Source organism: Lissotriton vulgaris, chromosome 4_1, assembly GCF_964263255.1.
Source record: "Lissotriton vulgaris chromosome 4_1, aLisVul1.2, whole genome shotgun sequence".
In the NCBI taxonomy this organism is placed as follows: domain Eukaryota; kingdom Metazoa; phylum Chordata; class Amphibia; order Caudata; family Salamandridae; genus Lissotriton; species Lissotriton vulgaris.
This window is the reverse complement of record NC_141691.1, coordinates 1,870,648,555-1,870,668,186: the sequence shown is the minus strand read 5'-3', so window position 1 is coordinate 1,870,668,186 and position 19,632 is coordinate 1,870,648,555. Positions and strand designations below refer to the sequence as shown.

The window sequence follows — 19,632 nt, the reverse complement described above, 5'->3', positions numbered from 1 at the left end:
AACCTTCATTTTCAATACATGTCGCCTCTAGGGTAGGTCCTAACCGCTCATAGGGCAGTGTATTAAAAAAGTTGGACATGTACGTTTAAGTTTTACATAGCCTGATCGTGAAAAAGCTTATTATTTTTAATTTAAAAAAAAATCTTTTTATTATTTTTATAGAACAAGCCTGTTGCCATGTTCACATATAGCAAAAAACATTACAACAGTTTCAAAACAACCAAAAAACAGATGTTCTAGTTGTGGTGCTACATGTCCCTAGGATTTTTAAATTAAATGCTAGTAGTGGGTTTGCCCCATTTATTGTGCCACCCACTTCAGTAGCCTTGTTAAACATGCCATTGCAGCCCATGTGTGCAGTTTTAAACTTCCATTTCAATCTGGCAAAATACACTTTTGCTAGAGTGAAACCGCCCGTTTTAATACACATAGGACCCCTAGGGGATGCCCAAAACTGCTCACATGGCAGGATACAGTCTAACACAAACGTTGGACATGAACTTGTAACTCATACATGTCCTGGTAGTGAAAACTCTTAAATTTGTTTTCCACTACTGCACAGCATATCTCTCCCATGGGATAATATTGGGTTACCTTCTATCACTACACTTGATCTTAGCCAAAAGGCCGAGAAGCGATCCTTCTATCACAATTAATAAGTGACAACTTTCAATTGGGAGCAGGTCGGAAAGTTGAGTTTGATCTGTAAAAAATTATTAGTTAAAGCCCTCTTTAATGGTAAAGGTGGGTTTTAAGTCAGACTTCTGAAAAGGCCACTTTGCATTTTTTTGTCCGATTTGGTGCCTACATGCCGTGTCACATGTCTAGGAGTCGCTGGCAGTTGGTCTTGGTGTATTGTTCCTAAACAGTGAGCCAAAAAGGGAATAGGTGACAGCAGGATGGGCCATCTCTGACTTGATGAGTGGGAGGAGCTGTCAACTACCACACTTGCACATCATAAAGGCTCTGCGCCATCTCACTCGCAAAAGGTTTCACACTTGTCATTTGGGTCAGGGCAGGGGGGCAGGCAATTCCATACACCTCTGTAGGGGGAGACTATAGATACTTCTTCCACTTCAAAGTGGAAACCAGGGACCAAAGTAGACCCTCTGATCAAAATATTCTGTACACTTATGGACCTGTTGAAGAGTCAGAAGAAGGACTGCTGAGCTGCCCTGCTCGAGGATGGATTGCTCTGCTACTCTGCTGTACTTCTGCCTGAGTGAGAATGACTGGACCTTGAATCCAGCATCACCAAAGTGATTCCCGGGGCTAATTGGCTTGCGTTCTCATCCGAGCCTCAGGGGCAGAAATGGCTCCAACTATTTTGAAGTTTGCACCTGGACTCTGACTGCTGTAAGCCCTAACCCCCAATTGATGCTCCTCCAGTTCTTGGCCCTTGGAAGTGGCGCTAAATGTGGTCTGCCAGCCCAACTGTGGTCCACACCAGAACAGACGCTGCGCATCTCTGATCCAGCTTTGTAGTGCCTCATCAGAACTGGCACAACTAAGCCCGATGCAAGTCTGCATCGCAGCCCTTGCAGCTCATCAGATCCGCTGCATCACGACAAGTTCTCAACATGGAGCTCGCATTACTTCTCAGGACAGCCGCTGCTTGGCGCAACGCAGGGTTTCCGATACATTTTCTCAATAGGACTAAGGTGGTCCCTGTGCAGGCTCCATCACTGTCAGCTTGAACTAGTGACTTTATCCTGGTCTGGCGTGACCAGATAACCACAGTGGTCCTTTGTGCTTTTAAGCACTATTTTAACCTAAACTTTTAAAATTGCTTATCTTCAGTTCTGCCAATTCGATTTTTGGTGCTAAATGACTCAATCCATGTTATTCTCAGTCTACATTGATCTGGGGGTTTTCTTGTGTTGTGTTTTCACTTTATTTCTGTTTAAAGTGCTGCTTAAATACTTTACACATTGCCTCAAACTTAAGCCTGGATGTTTGTGTGCCAAGCTACCAGAGGTTTAAACACGGGCTAATTTAGGGTTTGCTTGTGTTTCACCCAGGGAAGAACTGTGGTTGCTGTGTCAGTAAGGCCCCCCACCCCACTCCCCCACCCCTCCCCATCCGCCAGCCCTAACCATGACCCCAATTTCATTCAGCCACCATTTCTTTTAATGACTTTGCCACCAGTTTAGATGACCATCCAAACAATGCTTCCACACCCCAAACAAATTCTGCGGACCTAACATTTCCTAGAGGCTTCCAACTTAATCGTCAAACAGAACCCCACAGAATGGAGAGGTACTATCTGCCTCAATCTTAATGTTTATAATGGTGCAAACTCCAGATTCTATTTTCAAGTGACCAGTGGCCATTATATGTGGTTTTGAGTGATTAGTAGTTTGGTCTAGCTGGGCCATAATGCTAGGCAACGGTTGCAACAGTTTCTGTAACCCATTAGGTGTGCTTGCCATTAGCAGTGTGCTTTTTAAGGAACAACGGTTCAGGTTAGGCCTAATTAGGTCCTGTGGAAAGGGTCGAGGTAGCGAGTATTTAATAAACGCTGGGGAGCAAAAACTGTAGGTACATGTAGGAAACTTTTATTTCAATCTTTCTTTTTTTATAGATATACATAAATATTTTTACTGTATTTCAGGTGCTCAGGTGAATAGTACGGTGCAGGACGTGACAAAAAGTGATCTAAGTGAACGGACTGTCACACAACAACAACAAGGTTAAAAAACAATTATATACAATGAAATGAAATGAAAATCCTTGGGTAGGTCGACGGCGTTTCGATCTATATAGCTTTAGATCATCATCAGGACTGATGAGCTTCCTGAAACTTGCCAATTAATTCTCAGGCAAGGGTGCTTGGTTGAAACTGTAATTCAGGAGGAGGTTGCTTTCTGGAGAGAGAATTATAGTTAATCAAAAGGGTCTCACAAGAAGATGATCCAAGTAGCGCTCGGGCACTTTTAATTGGACGAGGGTCCTACTTGAACTTTTGAGTGAGATTAAAAAGAACGAAGGAATCCGCTCTAGCGCATTCGTCGCTATGGCAATTTTCAATTAGTGGCGCCTGGAATTTAGGTGTGGCAGGGTATACTCAGACTTGAGTCCCTTTCTCACTGCTCCATCAGGATTCAAGCAAGCCGGGCCGAAGAAGGCTGAAATGCCAGTAACCGGTCCCCGGTAGCTTGTCTCCTTTCTGGTGAAGAATTGGCTTGGTAGTTTAGTCTGCCCTGTTCCCATGATGCACTGGGCCAGGGACAGACTGATTTGCATATAGCCAGGTTCTGAGCTGGGATGGGGCAGTGAGATAAATAACGGTGATGGATCAAGCCCTGATCTTTGGACTGGGTAAGAGTGGTCTGTTTAACTCAGACACTCTGTTCATCACCACCCCCTTTTGTAAATCGTTTTTGGCCACTATAGGTGTGGCAGGGTATACTCAGACATGAGTCCCTTTCTCACTGCTCCATCAGGATTCAAGCAAGCCGGGCCGAAGAAGGCTGAAATGCCAGAAACCGGTCCCCGGTAGCTTGTCTCCTTTCTGGTGAAGAATTGGCTTGGTAGTTTAGTCTGCCCTGTTCCCATGATGCACTGGGCCAGGGACAGACTGATTTGCATATAGCCAGGTTCTGAGCTGGGATGGGGCAGTGAGATAAATAACGGTGATGGATCAAGCCCTGATCTTTGGACTGGGTAAGAGTGGTCTGTTTAACTCAGACACTCTGTTCATCACCACCCCCTTTTGTAAATGGAATTTAATACCGGCGTTGTGGCGTAGCGGGTAAGGGGTCCGAGTGCCTCACCGACAGCTGCTCTCGGAGTGCCATTAGCAGTGTGTCATTGGTGTATAATAATGCTGGAATTGCTCGAGTGCCTACTTGAGGCAAGTCATTACCCGAGTCTTTCAGATGTTTCTCTAGCCCATCAATGTAGAACGCAAATAGAAGCTGGGTGAGCACGCAACCCTGGTGCACGTCCCTTTCAAGCCTAAAGGGAACTCTAGTCCCTCCATTAGGACTGCATCTCATGCTAGTAGTAACAGCGAACTCCAGCTCCCTAAGGAAGGACACCATATTCTAGTCTACCCACAATTTAGTCCAATATTACACAGTTTTGATCAGTTAACATGGTCCAAGTTTAATCTGAGATCCATAAAGGACTTATAGAGTTGACTCGTCTTAGCTTTTGAATATTATCAGGAGATATAGGTTTATACATTGTTCTATGGCACCCAGCTCTGATTTAAATCCATATTGGAGTTCAGAAGGGATGAGTTTTGTTCGAGTCCAGTCCTCTAGCTGATCCAAAAGAGTTTTGCCAATAGTTTGTGCAGTAGAATCAATAAGAGCGCTGTGCAGCAAGAAGACTTGCAGCGCTGCCCTACGCCAATTCCCCATAAATAAGCCCCACAGTGAACAATGAGACAGCATGCTAGACAAAATAAACCTTTGGGCATCAATATAGTTACCCCACCAACCATATGCGGCAACATAAAACAGTTGGCATGGAAGCCATGAAAGAACAACATTAACACAGTGGATATAATGGAGAGCTCATTATCGTGCAGTTCAGGATTTAGGAAAGGTAGATTAATACCCTCTTTTATGTTTAACCTTGTAAAAAAATTACTTATGCATCCGTTGCATAATACAACAACTATGTAAGCATGCACTGGTATTGCTAATGTAATGGGCTGCAGACTCAGCATATGGAGAGATATCCAGTACTAGCGAAACTGTAGGAAAGGCCAGTAAACAATACGCTAGGCCTGACTTGGCATCATCACTACCAACATAAGCTCTGTAGCATTTATGACTGCCAAGTCCACATTTAGCAAATGGAGTTCTATTGTTTTATTTGCACATACATGATATTTTCTGATTTTTGTAAATTAATTTTAATGTTATTCCTGCATGTTTTATTCCTAATTGCCTTGAACACGTTGTGTATTGTAAAAAAATTAAATACAAAAATACAAATTGTTTGTGGAAATGCAGTAAATATCTGCAATGATATAACCTCCCAAAAGAAATGGTAGCTCGTAATGAGGTTCTCAGGGTGAGGAAAGGAAACACATGAATGTAAAATGGCTTCAAAATTCTATGTGTAGGTTTTTTGCGCATGAACAGTAATTATGGAGTCCTCCTACTTATAATTTTAGAACATAACATCCGTTGAGTGCTAACTGGACCTATCATACTAAATGGACCGAATGTTTCAAACTCCCCCTCTAAAGACCCCCTCCCCCTCTCCCCGAACTGCAGGTGGTATGGGCTACAACAGTTCTTTCCAATAATTTAAATGGAGGAGACCTATTGAGTTCCATCTATGCTTCTGTATCTCACATGGAACACCTCTCTCAACTTTTCCCGGCCTATTTGTCCTCCGGAGACAGGGTATCATTCAACACTCTCACTAGTTCGGACCATGTGTGTGCTGCTTCCAGACTTTTCTCATTAGCCGTACGGGCTGCCTGGCGCAACCTCACTATGGGCCCATTTATGGAGTTCGTTCACCCATCGCCTACTGGATGGGCCCTCCCTTGACGTCCAGTGCCAAATGATTTCCCTCTGGGCCAAATTTAGGCCCAGATCGATGAATTTGCTAGTCATCTTGGTCTTCCTGGTGTGAGGAAACCACAGCAACAGACACGTCGCCATAGTATATTCCACTTGCCTCTCCGTAACCTCATTAAGAAGCTTACCCACCTCAGTCCAGTATGTCCCAAGTTTCGGACAGTCCCACATCATATGTTCTAACTCTACATCGGGTGCTAGGCATCTGGGACATGCTGCGTCCTGCACATGGAAATACTTCCTGATCTTTCCCGGTGTTAGGTACTCCCTGTGGATCATGAAGAAATGTACCAGCTGAAATCGTGCATTCCTACATCCCTTCCAGGTCCGCAACATGATGCGACCCCAAGTTGCATCTGGTATTGACTTCCCTATGCTCACTTCCCACTTCTGTTTGAGACCTGTCAGAGGTACCAGACCTTCATTTAGCATACGTGTGTGCAGGCAAGGGACCGCTTTGACCGTTCCCGCCGCCATCACCACATACTGGCAAGCCATCGTGGTCTGCGGTTCTGATTGCCCGGTCTTCCAATGCTTCCTCATCGCAGTGGTGACTGCCATGTGCAATAGAAAACCTCCATCTGGAAGTCCGAATTGTTCTTGTAATGCCTCATAAGGCAACAATTCGCCACCGGCATACAGGTCGCCCACCATTTGCAACCCCAACTCCTCCCATTCCAGTAATTGGGACCAGTCCCCTCCATGTGGCAATGCAGTCAACATGCCTAGAGGGATCTCGGGCGCGTACAGGTGCACCACTTTCGCTCTCTTTTGACTCCTATTCCAGCACATCCTCAGGGTCTTCTCTTCTACGGTTAAATCCCGGATTACTAGGCGCTGTTGCAGAACTATATAGGATAGGACATGCCTTGGTATCCCTGAACCGCGCGCTTCCTCTGGGCCCCTAAACTCCCGTGCTATATTTTGTGTTAGGATCTGCAGCTGTGCCGCCAGATAATATAGTTCAAAATTAGGGACCACTAGTCCCCCCCTCTTGTTTTGGTCGCAACAGCGTATCCAATGCTACTCTTCTCCGTCCTGCTCCCCATAGGAAATCGATGATAAGTGTCCTCAACTCCCGGAAGTACCGAGGAGGCACCCATATCGGAAGTGTGCGGAAGTAATATAGTAGGCGTGGCAAGGCCACCATCTTAAGTAGTGCAACTCTCCCCAACACCGAGAGGGGCATTGTTGCCCAAAATGCCATGTTGCCCCTAAGTGCCCTTATGCAGCGCCCTACATTCCCTTACAACATATCTTCTAGTATGAAATATTCGAAACCCTAGGTAAGTGAAGCACGAGCGCTCCCATACCAATTCAACATCTAGTTGTGGCTGGGGTGTATCCGCCCTCAGTGGGAACACACATGTTTTGTCCTGATATCCTCCCAAAGTTCCTCAACATGCTCACTGCCCCTTCCAGGGCGTCCCGTCGTGTTCGCTAAGAACAGGAGCAAATCATCCGCATATAATGACATAAAATTCCGAAATCCCTCGCAGACCAAACCGCTATACTCTGTCCCTGATCTGGCATAGACCGCCAACGGTTCTATTGCTAATGCAAATAGCAGTGGCGATAGTGAACACCCCTGTCTCGTCCCTCCGCCTACCGGATCTTCTGGTGATATGGTCGTGCCCAGGCATACCCTAGCTGCTGCCGAGGAATATAAGACCTTCGTCCAAGGTCTGAAATTCTCGCCCAGTCCAAATTTCTCTAGAACCCTGTCCAGATATTCCCATTCAAGGCTATCGAAAGCCTTTTCTATATCCACTGATAATAGTGCTGGAGTCGCCTCCGCCCCAAGGTCAGTACTTAATTCTCCTACCAAGCGCCGGACATTATGTGAGGTGTTCCTAGTTGGTATAAACCCCGCCTGATCAGCATGAACCAAGGCTGTCATGTGAGGTAGTAACCTTGAGGCCAGGATGCGACTCAGTATTTTGTAGTCCACTGTCAGCATGGACAGTGGTCTTTAGGAGGTCACGTCCTCACTCTCTCTTCTCTGTTTCAGCTAGGGGACGACCAGCGCCACCCTCATTGATTCAGGTAACGTACCCAATACAAACGCTTCATTATAAACCTCCTGCAACTGGGGCGCTAGAGAATTGATGTATGTTGCATAAAATTCTATCGGGAGGCCATCCACTCCCGGGGTCTTGTTTCTAGCCATATGTTTGATTGCCCCTCTGATCTCAGCTATCGTGATAGCCTGGCCAAGTTCCTTAACGTCCTCCTCTTCTAGCTGCGGAAGCGCGAGCCCTGCTAAATAATCCTCAATGTCAGAAGTTTCCGCCTCTAGATGACTCTGATATAGAGTAGTATAGTACCTAAAGAAGCGCAAAATTACGTCAGTCTGAGAATAGACCACCTCCCTGGATTCTGATCGGATATTGAGGACCAGGGATCCCCCCCTCTTGGGTTCGCCATTCTTGCCAGGAGCGTGCCTACTTTATCCCCCTCCACATGTACCGTTGCTCTATACTGGTTATAGTCATAGCTTCGTAACCTTTCTGTCTCAGTGGCCAAGCGCTCCCCAGCCGTCAGTAGCCGATCCTGCAACTCTTTTTGTTCCGGTCTCAACTTCTCAACTTCCCTCAGTTCCTCCTCCGCTTTCTGAACATCATTCAACACCACAGTCCTTTCTCCCCTGTATTTACCCACTAGCAGCCCGCCCCAGCGTTGCCTGGGGCAGAAAGGGGCTGGGGGCAGTACACCCGCTCCCGCCCCACCCCCTCCCGCCCGACTCACTCCCGCCCCCCTCCCACCCCGACTCACTCGCGCCCCCCTCCCACCCCGACTCACTCGCGCCCCTTCTCCCGCCCGACTCACTCGCGCTCCGACATTTTACTTTACTGCTGCCTCCTTCTTGCCTCCCCCTGCATCACCGTCTCGCACTGAACTTTCCCTTTCCTTACCTGTGCCGCCGCTCCTCACTGCACAGCCGCCGCTCCTCCGTCGTCATCACGCACGTCGCGTCGTGGTCATCACGCACGTCACATCGCGGCCATTGCTAGGTCCCCAGCCGGCGCTACTTTCAGGGGACCACTTTGTTTACAAACTTAATTTTTTTAATTTACTTTTTAAAAAAAATGTATATAGCCTATGTCCATATACACACCCTGACATTTTCATACATGTATCGGGTGTGTAGATTGGCGCTGTGGTTCCCGAGTTTACCTGGCCAAAAGGTGCAAGTTCTCTCTTTATAATAGTAGTATAGATATAGAGCCCTCTCACTACCACTTTAAAAGCATTCTACTCTATTCCTCTTGCAGATGTTGATTCCTTATTAATAGTGAAATATTGTTCAATACCCCTCTGGATATCGTCCCTAAAGGCTTGATCTTCCAGTGTGTCTGGTCTGTCGCCATGTGGGAATCTCTGCCCTCACCTGCTGCCATTTAAAGGACACCAACTGTGGATTATGATCAGAGATAGTCCTTGCTAGATACTCTGAGTGTGTTGCCAATGGTGCTAGTGATTTGGTGCACAGCACTGCATCAATTCTAACATGTAGCTCATGAAGAGCTGAAAAGAAGGAGTAATCTCTATCCTCAGGGTGTTGCACTCGCCACACGTCAATTAACCCCCACCCACGCTGCCACTCCGCTCTCTTCTTTGCTATCTTTCGAACCTGGGATTCCCCTAACGGGGGGTGTGACCTATCCAGCTCCACATCTGTAATTGAGTTAAAGTCTCCACCTAATATTACCTGACCAGCCAGGAAATGCGATAATTTCCCAGATATGGTATCAAAGAATCGGGGCTGGTCTATGTTCGGAGCGTATACACTACATAGTGCTATCTCTCTACCAAATAGCCTCCCCGCTACCGCCACATATCTGCCTTCAGGATCTACCACTGTGTGTGTGGCCTGAAACGGGTTTCCCGCCCTCACCCACACCAATGCTCCCCTAGCAAATGCTGAGTAAGTTGTACCAAACACCTGGCCCGTCCATCTTTTCTGTAGTGCGACACATTCCTGTTTGGTGAGATGCGTCTCTTGCAACAACGCTATTTGTATCCCCTTCTCACTAAATATGCATGTATCTTGTGACGTCTTGACATAGTATGTAATCCACGCGCGTTCCATGTGATACATTTTAACTCGGGTAACGTTCCCATTGCAACCCCTCCAGTCCTCCTTCCCCTTTATGTTTCGTGTGTCCACACCAGCGCTGCTAAACCCCAAACACAAAAAAAACCTCAAAACTTTCCTAACCCTCCCCCCCCAGAACAGGTCCCAATAACACATCATTAATCACCGTCCAAACAACCATATCAAAACATGTACTACTATCCTGCAGTAGCCACTACAGGCTGCCTTAAGGGCAGTGGGGTTGTGGTCTGATTCCGACAGGCGGCAGCTCCCGCGCCAGCCCCCTGCCCCCATCACCCCGCAGTATTAAGGCACAATGATAAAGTTTACAGTTGTTACCAGACCTCCCACTGTCAGTAGTACAGTTCGTCTTCCGTGACCTCGGTCAGCTAGAAGCCACCTACAGATCATCAGCTGATCTGGGCGTCCCCTCCGGGCCCTTAGTACTTTCGTCGTCCGACGGTTCTGATGCAGATCGTCTCTTATCTCCTTCGGAGTCAGTCCCCTTTGTTGAATCCTCCTGCTGTGAACCAGTGATCGCGGCCGTAGCCTCCAATGCTCCTTGCTTATCTGCTGCCATCCGCGCACGTTGCATTTCTTTTTGTAGTTTATTTTTTTGCGGAGACGCTGTGATTGGCGCATTCGTGGTTGTTTGGGCAGTCCACTATCTCCCATAGTCCTACGGTCCGTGCCTGCCCTTTACTTTTCAAGCCACGACCAAGCTTCCTCCCGTGTTAGGAAGAACTGTGTCGACCCATCCATTATCACCCTCAGTTTAGCTGGGAACAACAAAGAGTACTGTATACCTTCTTCCCTAAGCTCTTTCTTAACAGATAGGTGTGATGCCCTACGCCTTTGTATCTCCTGGGTGTAATCCGGAAATATGGTTACAGCACTATTGTCCACTTAAAAAGGACCAACCGAGTGGGCATTTTGTATGAAGACATCTCTATCCTTTTAATGGAGGACTCTTGCCACCAACGGGTGAGAAGGGCGGCCCGGCGCAGGCGGTTTGGCCGGGACCCTATGTGCTCTCTCGAGTGTAAAGAAGGGGGATCGACCCGCTGGGGCCACTGTAGTCTTAAACCAGTTCTCTAGATACGCAACCATGTCCATCCCCTCAATCCGCTCCGGCAGTCCCACCACTCGGACGTTGTTGCGCCGATTGCGACTTTCCGCGACCTCGGCCCTCTTTTCCAGGGTCTCCAGTCGCCGTAGTGCATCATCCAGTTTATGTTCTACTGTGACCACCGCTGGTTTGAGGTCTTGAAGAAGTAGTTCGGATTCTTTGACCCTATCCGCCAGTTTTGAATGATCCGCTCGTAATAGCCCCAGTCCCGTCGCCACCTGAGATATGTCCTGATGGAGGGCCTCTTTTGTTGCTCTTATGGCCTCCAGGATCTGATCAAAGCGGATGTTCAATCTCTGCTCCGATGTCGACGTTTCATCGACATCTCCACCTCCATGAGCCCCCGCAGGGTCCGCATCTTCCTCCTTCCTATTTTTGTGCTTCATGTCTCAGCCGTAAGTAACCCCTGTCTTCGGCTTTCCAAACTTGGAATCAGCTCGAGCTGCCAACCATATTTAGCGTCCACCGTGGGCGCCCATCGCCGGTCGACCCTCCGTAGCCCCCGGGTGCACAGCGCCGCGAGCCTGCTCCTGCCCCCACCTCCGCAGCGTTAAGAACAGGCCCGCCACACCGCACTCACCGATGACCCCAGTAAGGGAGCCTCGAGCACCTCAACTCTCGCTGCACTGCTCCAGAGCACTCCTGCCTCTGCTTCCTCGTCCCAGGCCTCTGTCGTCGTGCCTTCGGAGGTACACCGCATTCCAATGACTTCAAAGCCGTGGCACCGAATCCCCGTGATGATTCTTGATCCACCACTCTCACGTGCAGCGTGTCGGAACCGCTCGTGCCTTATAACCAGCCTGCTCCCGGCTGCGCTGTACATTCAGCGCTGGGCCCTGTACTTGATGCCGCCATCTCCACGGCCGCCGTTTTAGTTGCTTTGTTCACTCCGTGACTCTTCCTCCGGCCGAGTCCCAGTCTGCCTCAATTTGTGTCCACTTCAGAGTTCATGCGAGGCCGCAGTGGGTCAACCGCCCCTCCGCTGCTGTTCGTGCCCAGAGTTGCGCCCCTGCACCTTGATCCGGCGTGGTCTCGAGCTAGCTCCCTCGATCGGGTCCAGCCGCCATCTTGCTTCCGCTCACACCGATTCGGCTCTTGACTTTAACACGCTGCCAAGGGCTTCCGGAGGCGCCAATTCACTACCTGGTGGGCACGAAAGCTACCACCTTCCTACGTCCTTTGCGTTCTCTATCACCGTTATCAGGGCAGTTTTTCAGGATAATCGGCGGGTTCAGGGACGGAGGTCGCCGCTCACGCCGCCTCCGCCATCGGCGCCCCGACCACGCCCCCAATTGTGCCCCATCAGCCTACTTAGAGACTGTTAGAAAACTCAGGAGGAGGGATCAAGTCTTTTGAATGAGCTTTGACCAAAGTCAAAGTTCCTTCAATAGACTCACCATAGGTTAAACACCTTACTGATACAAATATATCAGTTGATGGCACGTTGTTGTGCCAAAGGAGCATGGTTATTTATAACAGATGCACTAAAAAATTGAGGGGGTCGGGAGGTTACAGACTTGGTATTGCTGAAAGCCGTAAGGGTATGGCAGGTGCACCTGGATTGTAAAAGTTCCCATAAGGAATCCCCTTTTATTTTGCTATATTTACTTTAAAAAAAAAAAGGGAACTGAGCCTCCTTAATAGGGAACCCACAAAATATGCTCTCCTAATGTTAAGCATAACCGTCATTAGCATCAACCTTATGCCAGTTCGTTATCCACTGAACCCTAATAGCAATTATTATGTCAATAGGCAGGGGGCTCAAATCAACAAGTCTCCCACATGTCGCCAGTGTACAGCTTTGTTTATTAATTGATCACATTCTTCAGTCTGCAATGGTGTAGAGGTAAATAATTCATCCATGCAGTCACCCCTTCATAAATGCACTCATCCAGTAAGTATCCGTGCATTCAGTCAAGCCCGTTCTTGCATTCATTCGTTCACCCACCTATTCAACTATTGACTCATTCTCACCATTGCCTACTCACCCATCCCCAAAGTAGAAACACATTTGCAACGAGTGGAAAAAAAAGCATTTACACTTATTAATTGGCCTGACCTATCGGCTACTTCTGCATGTTACAGTCTGTAATACAGGGCCCATCTAACATACGTTTTGTCACCTGTGCCTGCTTCTATATGAATTGAATCTTTTTAGTAGCTAGACAAGTTTAATTTTAGCTGAACATCTAGAATGAATGCTGTTGGTATTCGATCTGCTAAGATTTCTTAAAATATAGTTGTTACATTGAAGATTTTGAATTTTGAATCACATTCTTAAATTGCTCTAAAGAACGAAAAATGTGAATGGTTTCACAGTACCTTGCAATACAATTCTATTCTTTTATCAACTGTGAAATTAGTACAAGAAGATTTTCGTTACTATGCCATTACCAAAGTACATTTCATGGGTTCAGCTGTGCCCTAAATATCCATCACTTTCTCCTAAGCACTAGTTAAGTCCTAAAAGATGAAAGATTTTATACGACTCTTACAAAGCTAAGGTGTTGCAGATAGCTTTTTCGGTTGGAGCTATTGCAAATAGCACGTCATAATATATTCAACTTATTTAGTGTATTTCACTTGGGTGATTTATGAAACGTAACTACTAATTTGAATTCTGTATGTAATATATTCGGTGGATAAAAAACTAACGTCATGTGTTGCAGGTTTTACAAAATTATGTTAATGCTTGTTGATTATTGTCGAGCAGTTGTAATGTTTTTATATTTCTAAAATTTGTTTTAATACTCATATAATTGATTTTGCAATTTAAACAGGAATCTGGCCTGTTAGGCCAGTTTATACTGGAAAAATGGCAAAACAAATTAAAAAGGAAACGTACATACCCACCCCAGGCCCAACATCCATTGACATAGCAAAAAAGAAATCCTCATGGTAAAAATCGGTATACCCACCCACACTATTCGCCCTCAACCCATAAATGCCTGGATTTAATCAACAATCGAATATTTGTCATTTGTCTCATGGGAGTACTGAAATGCCATTTAACAGTTGTATATGATCCTCAAAGTGAATTGAACAGAAAAAATAGAGTTCATGCAATGCAGGTTTTTCCACGAAATGATTTGTTGAATTGCAAATGACAGTCCGTGATTATACGAAACTAGTCATTTCCCGTTCTGGAACTAGTACTACATTCATTAAAATGCTGAAATAGTTTGCCTGGAATTTGTAAGAATTGAAAACCACAGTTTTCATGTTTCTCTAGTGATAAAATGAGTCTGGTATGTAATTATTTGAAACTCAGCAGAAGAACACTTGATCATGTTTGTAACTTTTTTTGGGGCTATTGCTTTTATGTAACTCCTTTACTAAAATATGCCGAATATTTTTAGAAAGTCTGAATCTGGAAATAATTTTCGTATTTCAAAAACCTTTCTAGCTTCGCGATATCCAAAACCTCCCCTTTTCCCTCTTGAGGAGCAGACGACCGCTTTTGAGAGATCTACTCGTTTTGGTATGATGAAGATGTTTGGTTTGGGGATTGATCTGTGATGCAGACAGCAAATACAAAACTGTACAGTTGGTGCATGCCTCCTTTTGCTGATTTAACACAATTTTGCTTTGGAATGGCCTAGCAATGCATACGTTTGCACTCCTATCGTGACGATCTAGAGTTTGCTCATTGCTAGCAAATGTGTGCTGTGTGCCTTTTTTCCCTAATGATTTCTCCAAATTTAGAAACGGATTTCATTACTTTTTTGGTAATTTTCAAGTACTTTTTAGTCATTCCCATTTGAAACAGACACATTTCTTAACCCCTTAATTTGCTGAGGCTTTTCCACGCTACTGTTGACACTTTTTTTTTTTTTTGCTACGTTGACGTCTCTGTAACTTTATTTTTCACACAAAGTATGCACTCCAAATTTGTGCCCCCCACCCGACATAATCGGGATTCTAAAGGTATACAGGGTTAGCAGATTCCCCAAGAAGGCACCAAGAAAATACTCAAAATATAGCTAAATTGTTTCAATTTCTGGTAAGTTGTGCTTTTTTTTTTACTTGACCTCTTTCACCAATTTTGGAGGTACAAAGTAAAATGTGTGTATCTGGTGCACATCTCAAAATGAAGATATATTTCAAACACCATAATGGGCATGCGTGGAACACAAAATGCTTATGCGCATGCACATCTCTTTGGACATACCCAAAGGACACTCAGTGTTTTTCTCCAAAAATTCACAATCAATGTGAGGAGAAAAAACAATATTCTAATAAAGTAAGAATGGACACAAAATAAAAGTGCATAGGCCCTAGGCTCGATTTAGCATTTTTCAGAACTGGCTGTGTGAACTCTCCCACCAAGGGTGGGAAAGGACTGGATGCCCCTCAACCCCCGAAGGCCAACTGTATGCTGTGCAGGCCAAAGGCTGAGCGCAGCGTGGGGTTGGCAACCTGATTGGGTATTTGGCCGCAGGGCCCGACAGCAGGCCAAAACCTATGGCAAGCCCTCCACTGCACACATACAAAGGCCGTATGCAGCTTCGGGCTTTGCTGCCTGCAGTGAGTTTAAAGAACCCGGCAGCAAAATTGGTCTCGTGGCTATCCCCGCACCATTCACGATCAGATGCCATGCACAGCATGGGGTTGTCTGCCTGTGGGGAGTTGGACGCAGGGCAGTGCTGCAAGCCAGGCCTTGTAGCCAACACCACGTACGTTGAATGCCATGTGTAGGGTGGGGTTGGTGCCTTTGGGGAAGCGGGGGGGGGGGGGTTCACTGCCTCTAGGTGGGTTGGCCACAGGGCCTGGCAACAGTCAAGACCCTGTTGCCAAGCCCTTTCTGTACACTGCCAAAGGCCATGCACAACGTGAGGTTGGCTGCCTGGGGAGGGCGTTTGCCGCAGTTCGTGCCCTGCGGCCAAAAAGCCATGCACAGCAGGGAGTTGGCTTTACATATGGTTAGAAAATATTACTTGCCATTAAAAAAAATCCTAGAAATCCACTGAAATGAACCAATGGTTAAAGTAACATTTTAGCTAGGTGTGATACAAAAAACCTGTTTTTGTTTTAGTGAAATTGTAGTTACGTGAAAATGGCGGTGACGACATTAACATTTGAACAAAAAATAAACATAGAAATTCACCTGTTAACTTGCTGCCCGCATGCACTGCTTATGTCCTCGATATTACATCAACTATGACCTGTTCTATGACATTCATCACATCACTGATGAATATCACAAATGACCTCATTGATGACAACATTCAAGCTTCATTTGTATACATTGCTCTATAAATGGGTATAGCATTAGAGCTGTTAAAGTAAGTGCAAATTACCTCAAAATAATAGAAATCGTAATTATTGCAATCAGACCTACAATCCCTATAGGATGAAGCAAGCTTCTGTTATGTGCAACATTGACTTCATATCATACACTTCATGGGTAGCAGAGTTCATGTTGACTAACAAGCACAGCTTAAAGGGTAACCTTTACTCCACACTGTATTGAATCTGTATACAACTGTTCAGAGAAAAACGGTTCCTCCAGATACTGAAGCCCCGTTACATAATTAATGTTCTATTATGGACTGTCTTTACGGAAATCACACCCCTCACATTCCCAGAACCTACAGTGTGAAATGAAGTGGATATCCGTAATAAAGTGGGTACTATATACCATGTTTATGCTATGAAAAATATTTACTGTTTAGCACTGTTTCCAGACAGTGACACCCTCATGAGAAATACACCACATAGTATTAAAATGTATCTTTTAAGAGCAATTCACACTCTGTGCAAAACTTGTCTAAGAGAGCATACTACCTTCATCCTTCATACTGTGGTGAAAACTTTGCAGATTGCCCATTTCCTTAAGCAAAACAAGCACATGAACATGGGTGGGCTAGTACCTGTTGGACAGTTTTTTTTTATGTTATGTAGAAATTGTTCTTCTGTTTAAGAGCCCACGGCTGATTACAATACCTAGAATGTTGTAAGTACAATCTTTGCCCAGCTGGAAATGTTTTTTGCAGTACCAGAAAACGTGCATGGAACATACTGGACAAAAGTCTTCCAACTGTCACCTGCGCACACAGTAACTCTCCAGTACAAAGATTTAGAAAGTTTTCAATGCCTCTATACACCTATGGTGCATTAGGAGCACATGCGGTTTGTAAACAATTACACTCATTAGCTGGACTGAATCTGTACAAAATTAGGTAGAAAAGTAATCTGCTAGTTACCTGCCACTATGCAAATTATAAAACAAACTAACGCACTCATTGGATGTTATCGAGTATGTCATAGAACATCTCATGAGTGATGTAATATGTGAGGTCATAAACCTTGCATGGGGGAGCAAGTTATAGTTGACTTTGCTAACTAAAACTGGCGAATTTGTTTTTTTTTTTTAAAGTTCAAAGTGGTAATGTAATTGAACTTTTCACCTAACAATAACATCACCTTAACCTTTAGATATGTTGAAAATATGCAGATGTTTACTCAAGATGGTATGAAAAGCCAAGTCTAATTACACTTCATTTCTTCCTCTATTTTCCCAAATTATTTTTGCTTCCCACTGAAAGTAGTGACTGGAATTTCTTCCAGGCAGTTTTGAATACTAATATCATGGTATTATTGCCTTACAAAACATTGACCACCATATTTACCAGCTAACAATGTTCATATCAAAGTTCAAAAGTTCAAAAGACCTTTATTCGAATTTCATAACATTCATAAAAGTACCAGATAAGAACAAATCATTTACATACACATCATTACAGAAATTCATAATTAAAATATAATACAGTTCATATATGTTCATATACTATAAGGAAACCACTTTAAAAAAAATATTTTGGTTACAGTAATCTAATCTTGAGAAGGTGTTATTGAGATGGTGTTGTGGCAATATTGCACAAAGTTTGTATTGGCTATGATCTGAAAATCTGCAAAGAAAAAAAATGTAAATGAACGTTCTGTGATTAAATGTAATTTGCTTATTTAATAATCGAGTTTGCTGATAAATGAAACTATATAAACCACAAAGACTTGCTTTGCAGTGTTGTGTCGGTTTCCAGCAATAAATTATTTGGCACATTCGAATAGAAAATGTAAAATTTATAAAAAATTTGCAACATGTTTGGTTTTCATCATTTAACATTTTTTTCCCCCATTTCTCAATTTCAGAAAAATTGGAAGTTGCACCCCCATCATCCGGACAGCTGAGGCATGGTAATTATGTTTTTAAAATTGTGTTCCAGGTAACTGATACTTCTGGCATGCATCCCTACAGCATTGTATAGTACAGTCTGTTGCTATCTTAAATCTTGTTTGTATCCTCATACCAATTTTCATGCAAGACCCATTAATGTGGCAAAGGACAGGTGCCTGCAGCTGTAACTGTATTTGCTATTAATTTTAAATGGTTTATTGTTTAGATTTCTACAATAGTGTATTGTCATTACTTTTGTGTGTGGGGTAAAGGGGACCATTTTTTTATGTAAGCATTTTGATGAGAACATAATGGAATAAACCTTATTGGTTTATCACAGTTGTGGTGCGGCTCTCCTTCTTGCTGTACAGAAAGCATGAGAAGCCGTACGCCAGATACCAGTGGCGAACCTAAACCCTTGCAAAATATAAGCCTGGCCAAGTGCTGTCCCTGGCTTTTGCCGCTCGAGTTATATTTATCCCTAAACCCTAAAATCCTTGACCTCTCTCTGCCCCCTGAACCAGAAAACCATGTACCCTAAAAACAGTTACCTCTATTCGCCCAGTAAAACTAAATGCTCTTTACCGTGTTGTGAACGTGAAGGGCAGACTCTATTTTGAAAACATTAAGTTGGCCTACCTGCCTTTGGTTCACATGCAGTGTGTGATTATCTTTCGCAGACAATGTGAAGTGTTATTTCATTCAAACAATGATTCGTTAAAACATCAGGTGACTCAAGTCTGCACAAATTACTCAATATCTGCATTTCAAGATTGATCAGTAGACTTACAAGTATGATAAGCATGGAGGCTGATGGATTTTCATCTTGTTGGTTTAGACCAGTTGTATCTCAGATTGTAGAAAATCCCCACTGGATTTTGCAATGCAGGCTAAAAGTCATTGGTCAAGTATGTCCTATATAAGGTTTGGGAGTCCTTTGCACCAGGTTATCACAAGAGGTCCTGTCAGATTGCCGCAACATTGACGGTTAGGCCAAAAGTCCAGTGATGAGAGAAGCTGAGCTCAACCGATTGTGTGTTGTTTTCTTGAAGGAGAACTCTCTCCCAGCTGATGTCTGAGAAACAGTTGAACCACTATGATCAGGTTGCAGTGCAAAAGGCCACAAGAAACTCCAGAGGCAAGTTAGCTATTCTGTGTTCTCAGTGTAGCACATAGAAGTAGCTTTAGAGTTGTAGGCTGCTAGGAACAGCCTAAAAAACCATGTTAGAACTGTTAATTTTATTCTGGCTGCTAGCAACAGGCAGGAGTGCTGTTTTAATTATGTTTTGTGTGGGTATTATTTATATAGTAAGCAATAAAATGAAACTGTTGAAATAAACACTTTAAGATATATATTGCCTTTCTTGGTGCTGTACTTGTGTGCTATTACAAGATCAAAATTGGGGTTGAATTACAACTGCATCTTGAACTTGTTGTGGGACTGTTAGTCAGATAGAAAGCACAAATACCATGCCTGCAGGAATGCTTGGTTGGTTGTATCTGACTGCAGTAACATAGACCCCCTTAATCACTGATGGTACACTGAACTGAGTCCTTGCACCCGTGTTTTGGAAAGCCAAACCCCAAAGACCTGGACTCTATACCCAGGATATGCAACAACATCCCTCTATATCTACCCGCCCTGAACCCTAAAAAAAGCCTTAATTTTATTTACCTG

At 44.6% G+C, this 19,632-nt stretch overlaps 1 protein-coding gene and 1 non-coding gene across 4 annotated transcripts in view; one reads left to right on the top strand and one right to left on the bottom strand.

Annotated features, from left to right (window-relative positions):
- The window catches only part of TMEM65 (transmembrane protein 65), a 271,856-nt gene that overhangs the window by 46,487 nt on the left and 205,737 nt on the right, over nt 1–19,632 (top strand). For 2 of the 3 annotated variants that reach the window (XR_015309927.1, XM_086966193.1), the window contains exon 2: nt 17,930–17,974. Coding sequence is in view for 2 of the 3 variants with exons in the window: in XM_086966193.1 (XP_086822319.1) it covers nt 17,930–17,974 (45 nt within the window). In the remaining variant the exon portion in view is untranslated. Of the gene's footprint in view, nt 1–14,183; nt 14,259–17,929; nt 17,975–19,632 lie in introns of all 3 variants that reach the window. The other variant, XM_086966192.1, reaches the window with a different exon arrangement.
- Nucleotides 450–639, bottom strand: LOC147724652 (U2 spliceosomal RNA). Its single transcript, XR_015295440.1, has one exon. It is a non-coding gene; the product is annotated as a U2 spliceosomal RNA (small nuclear RNA).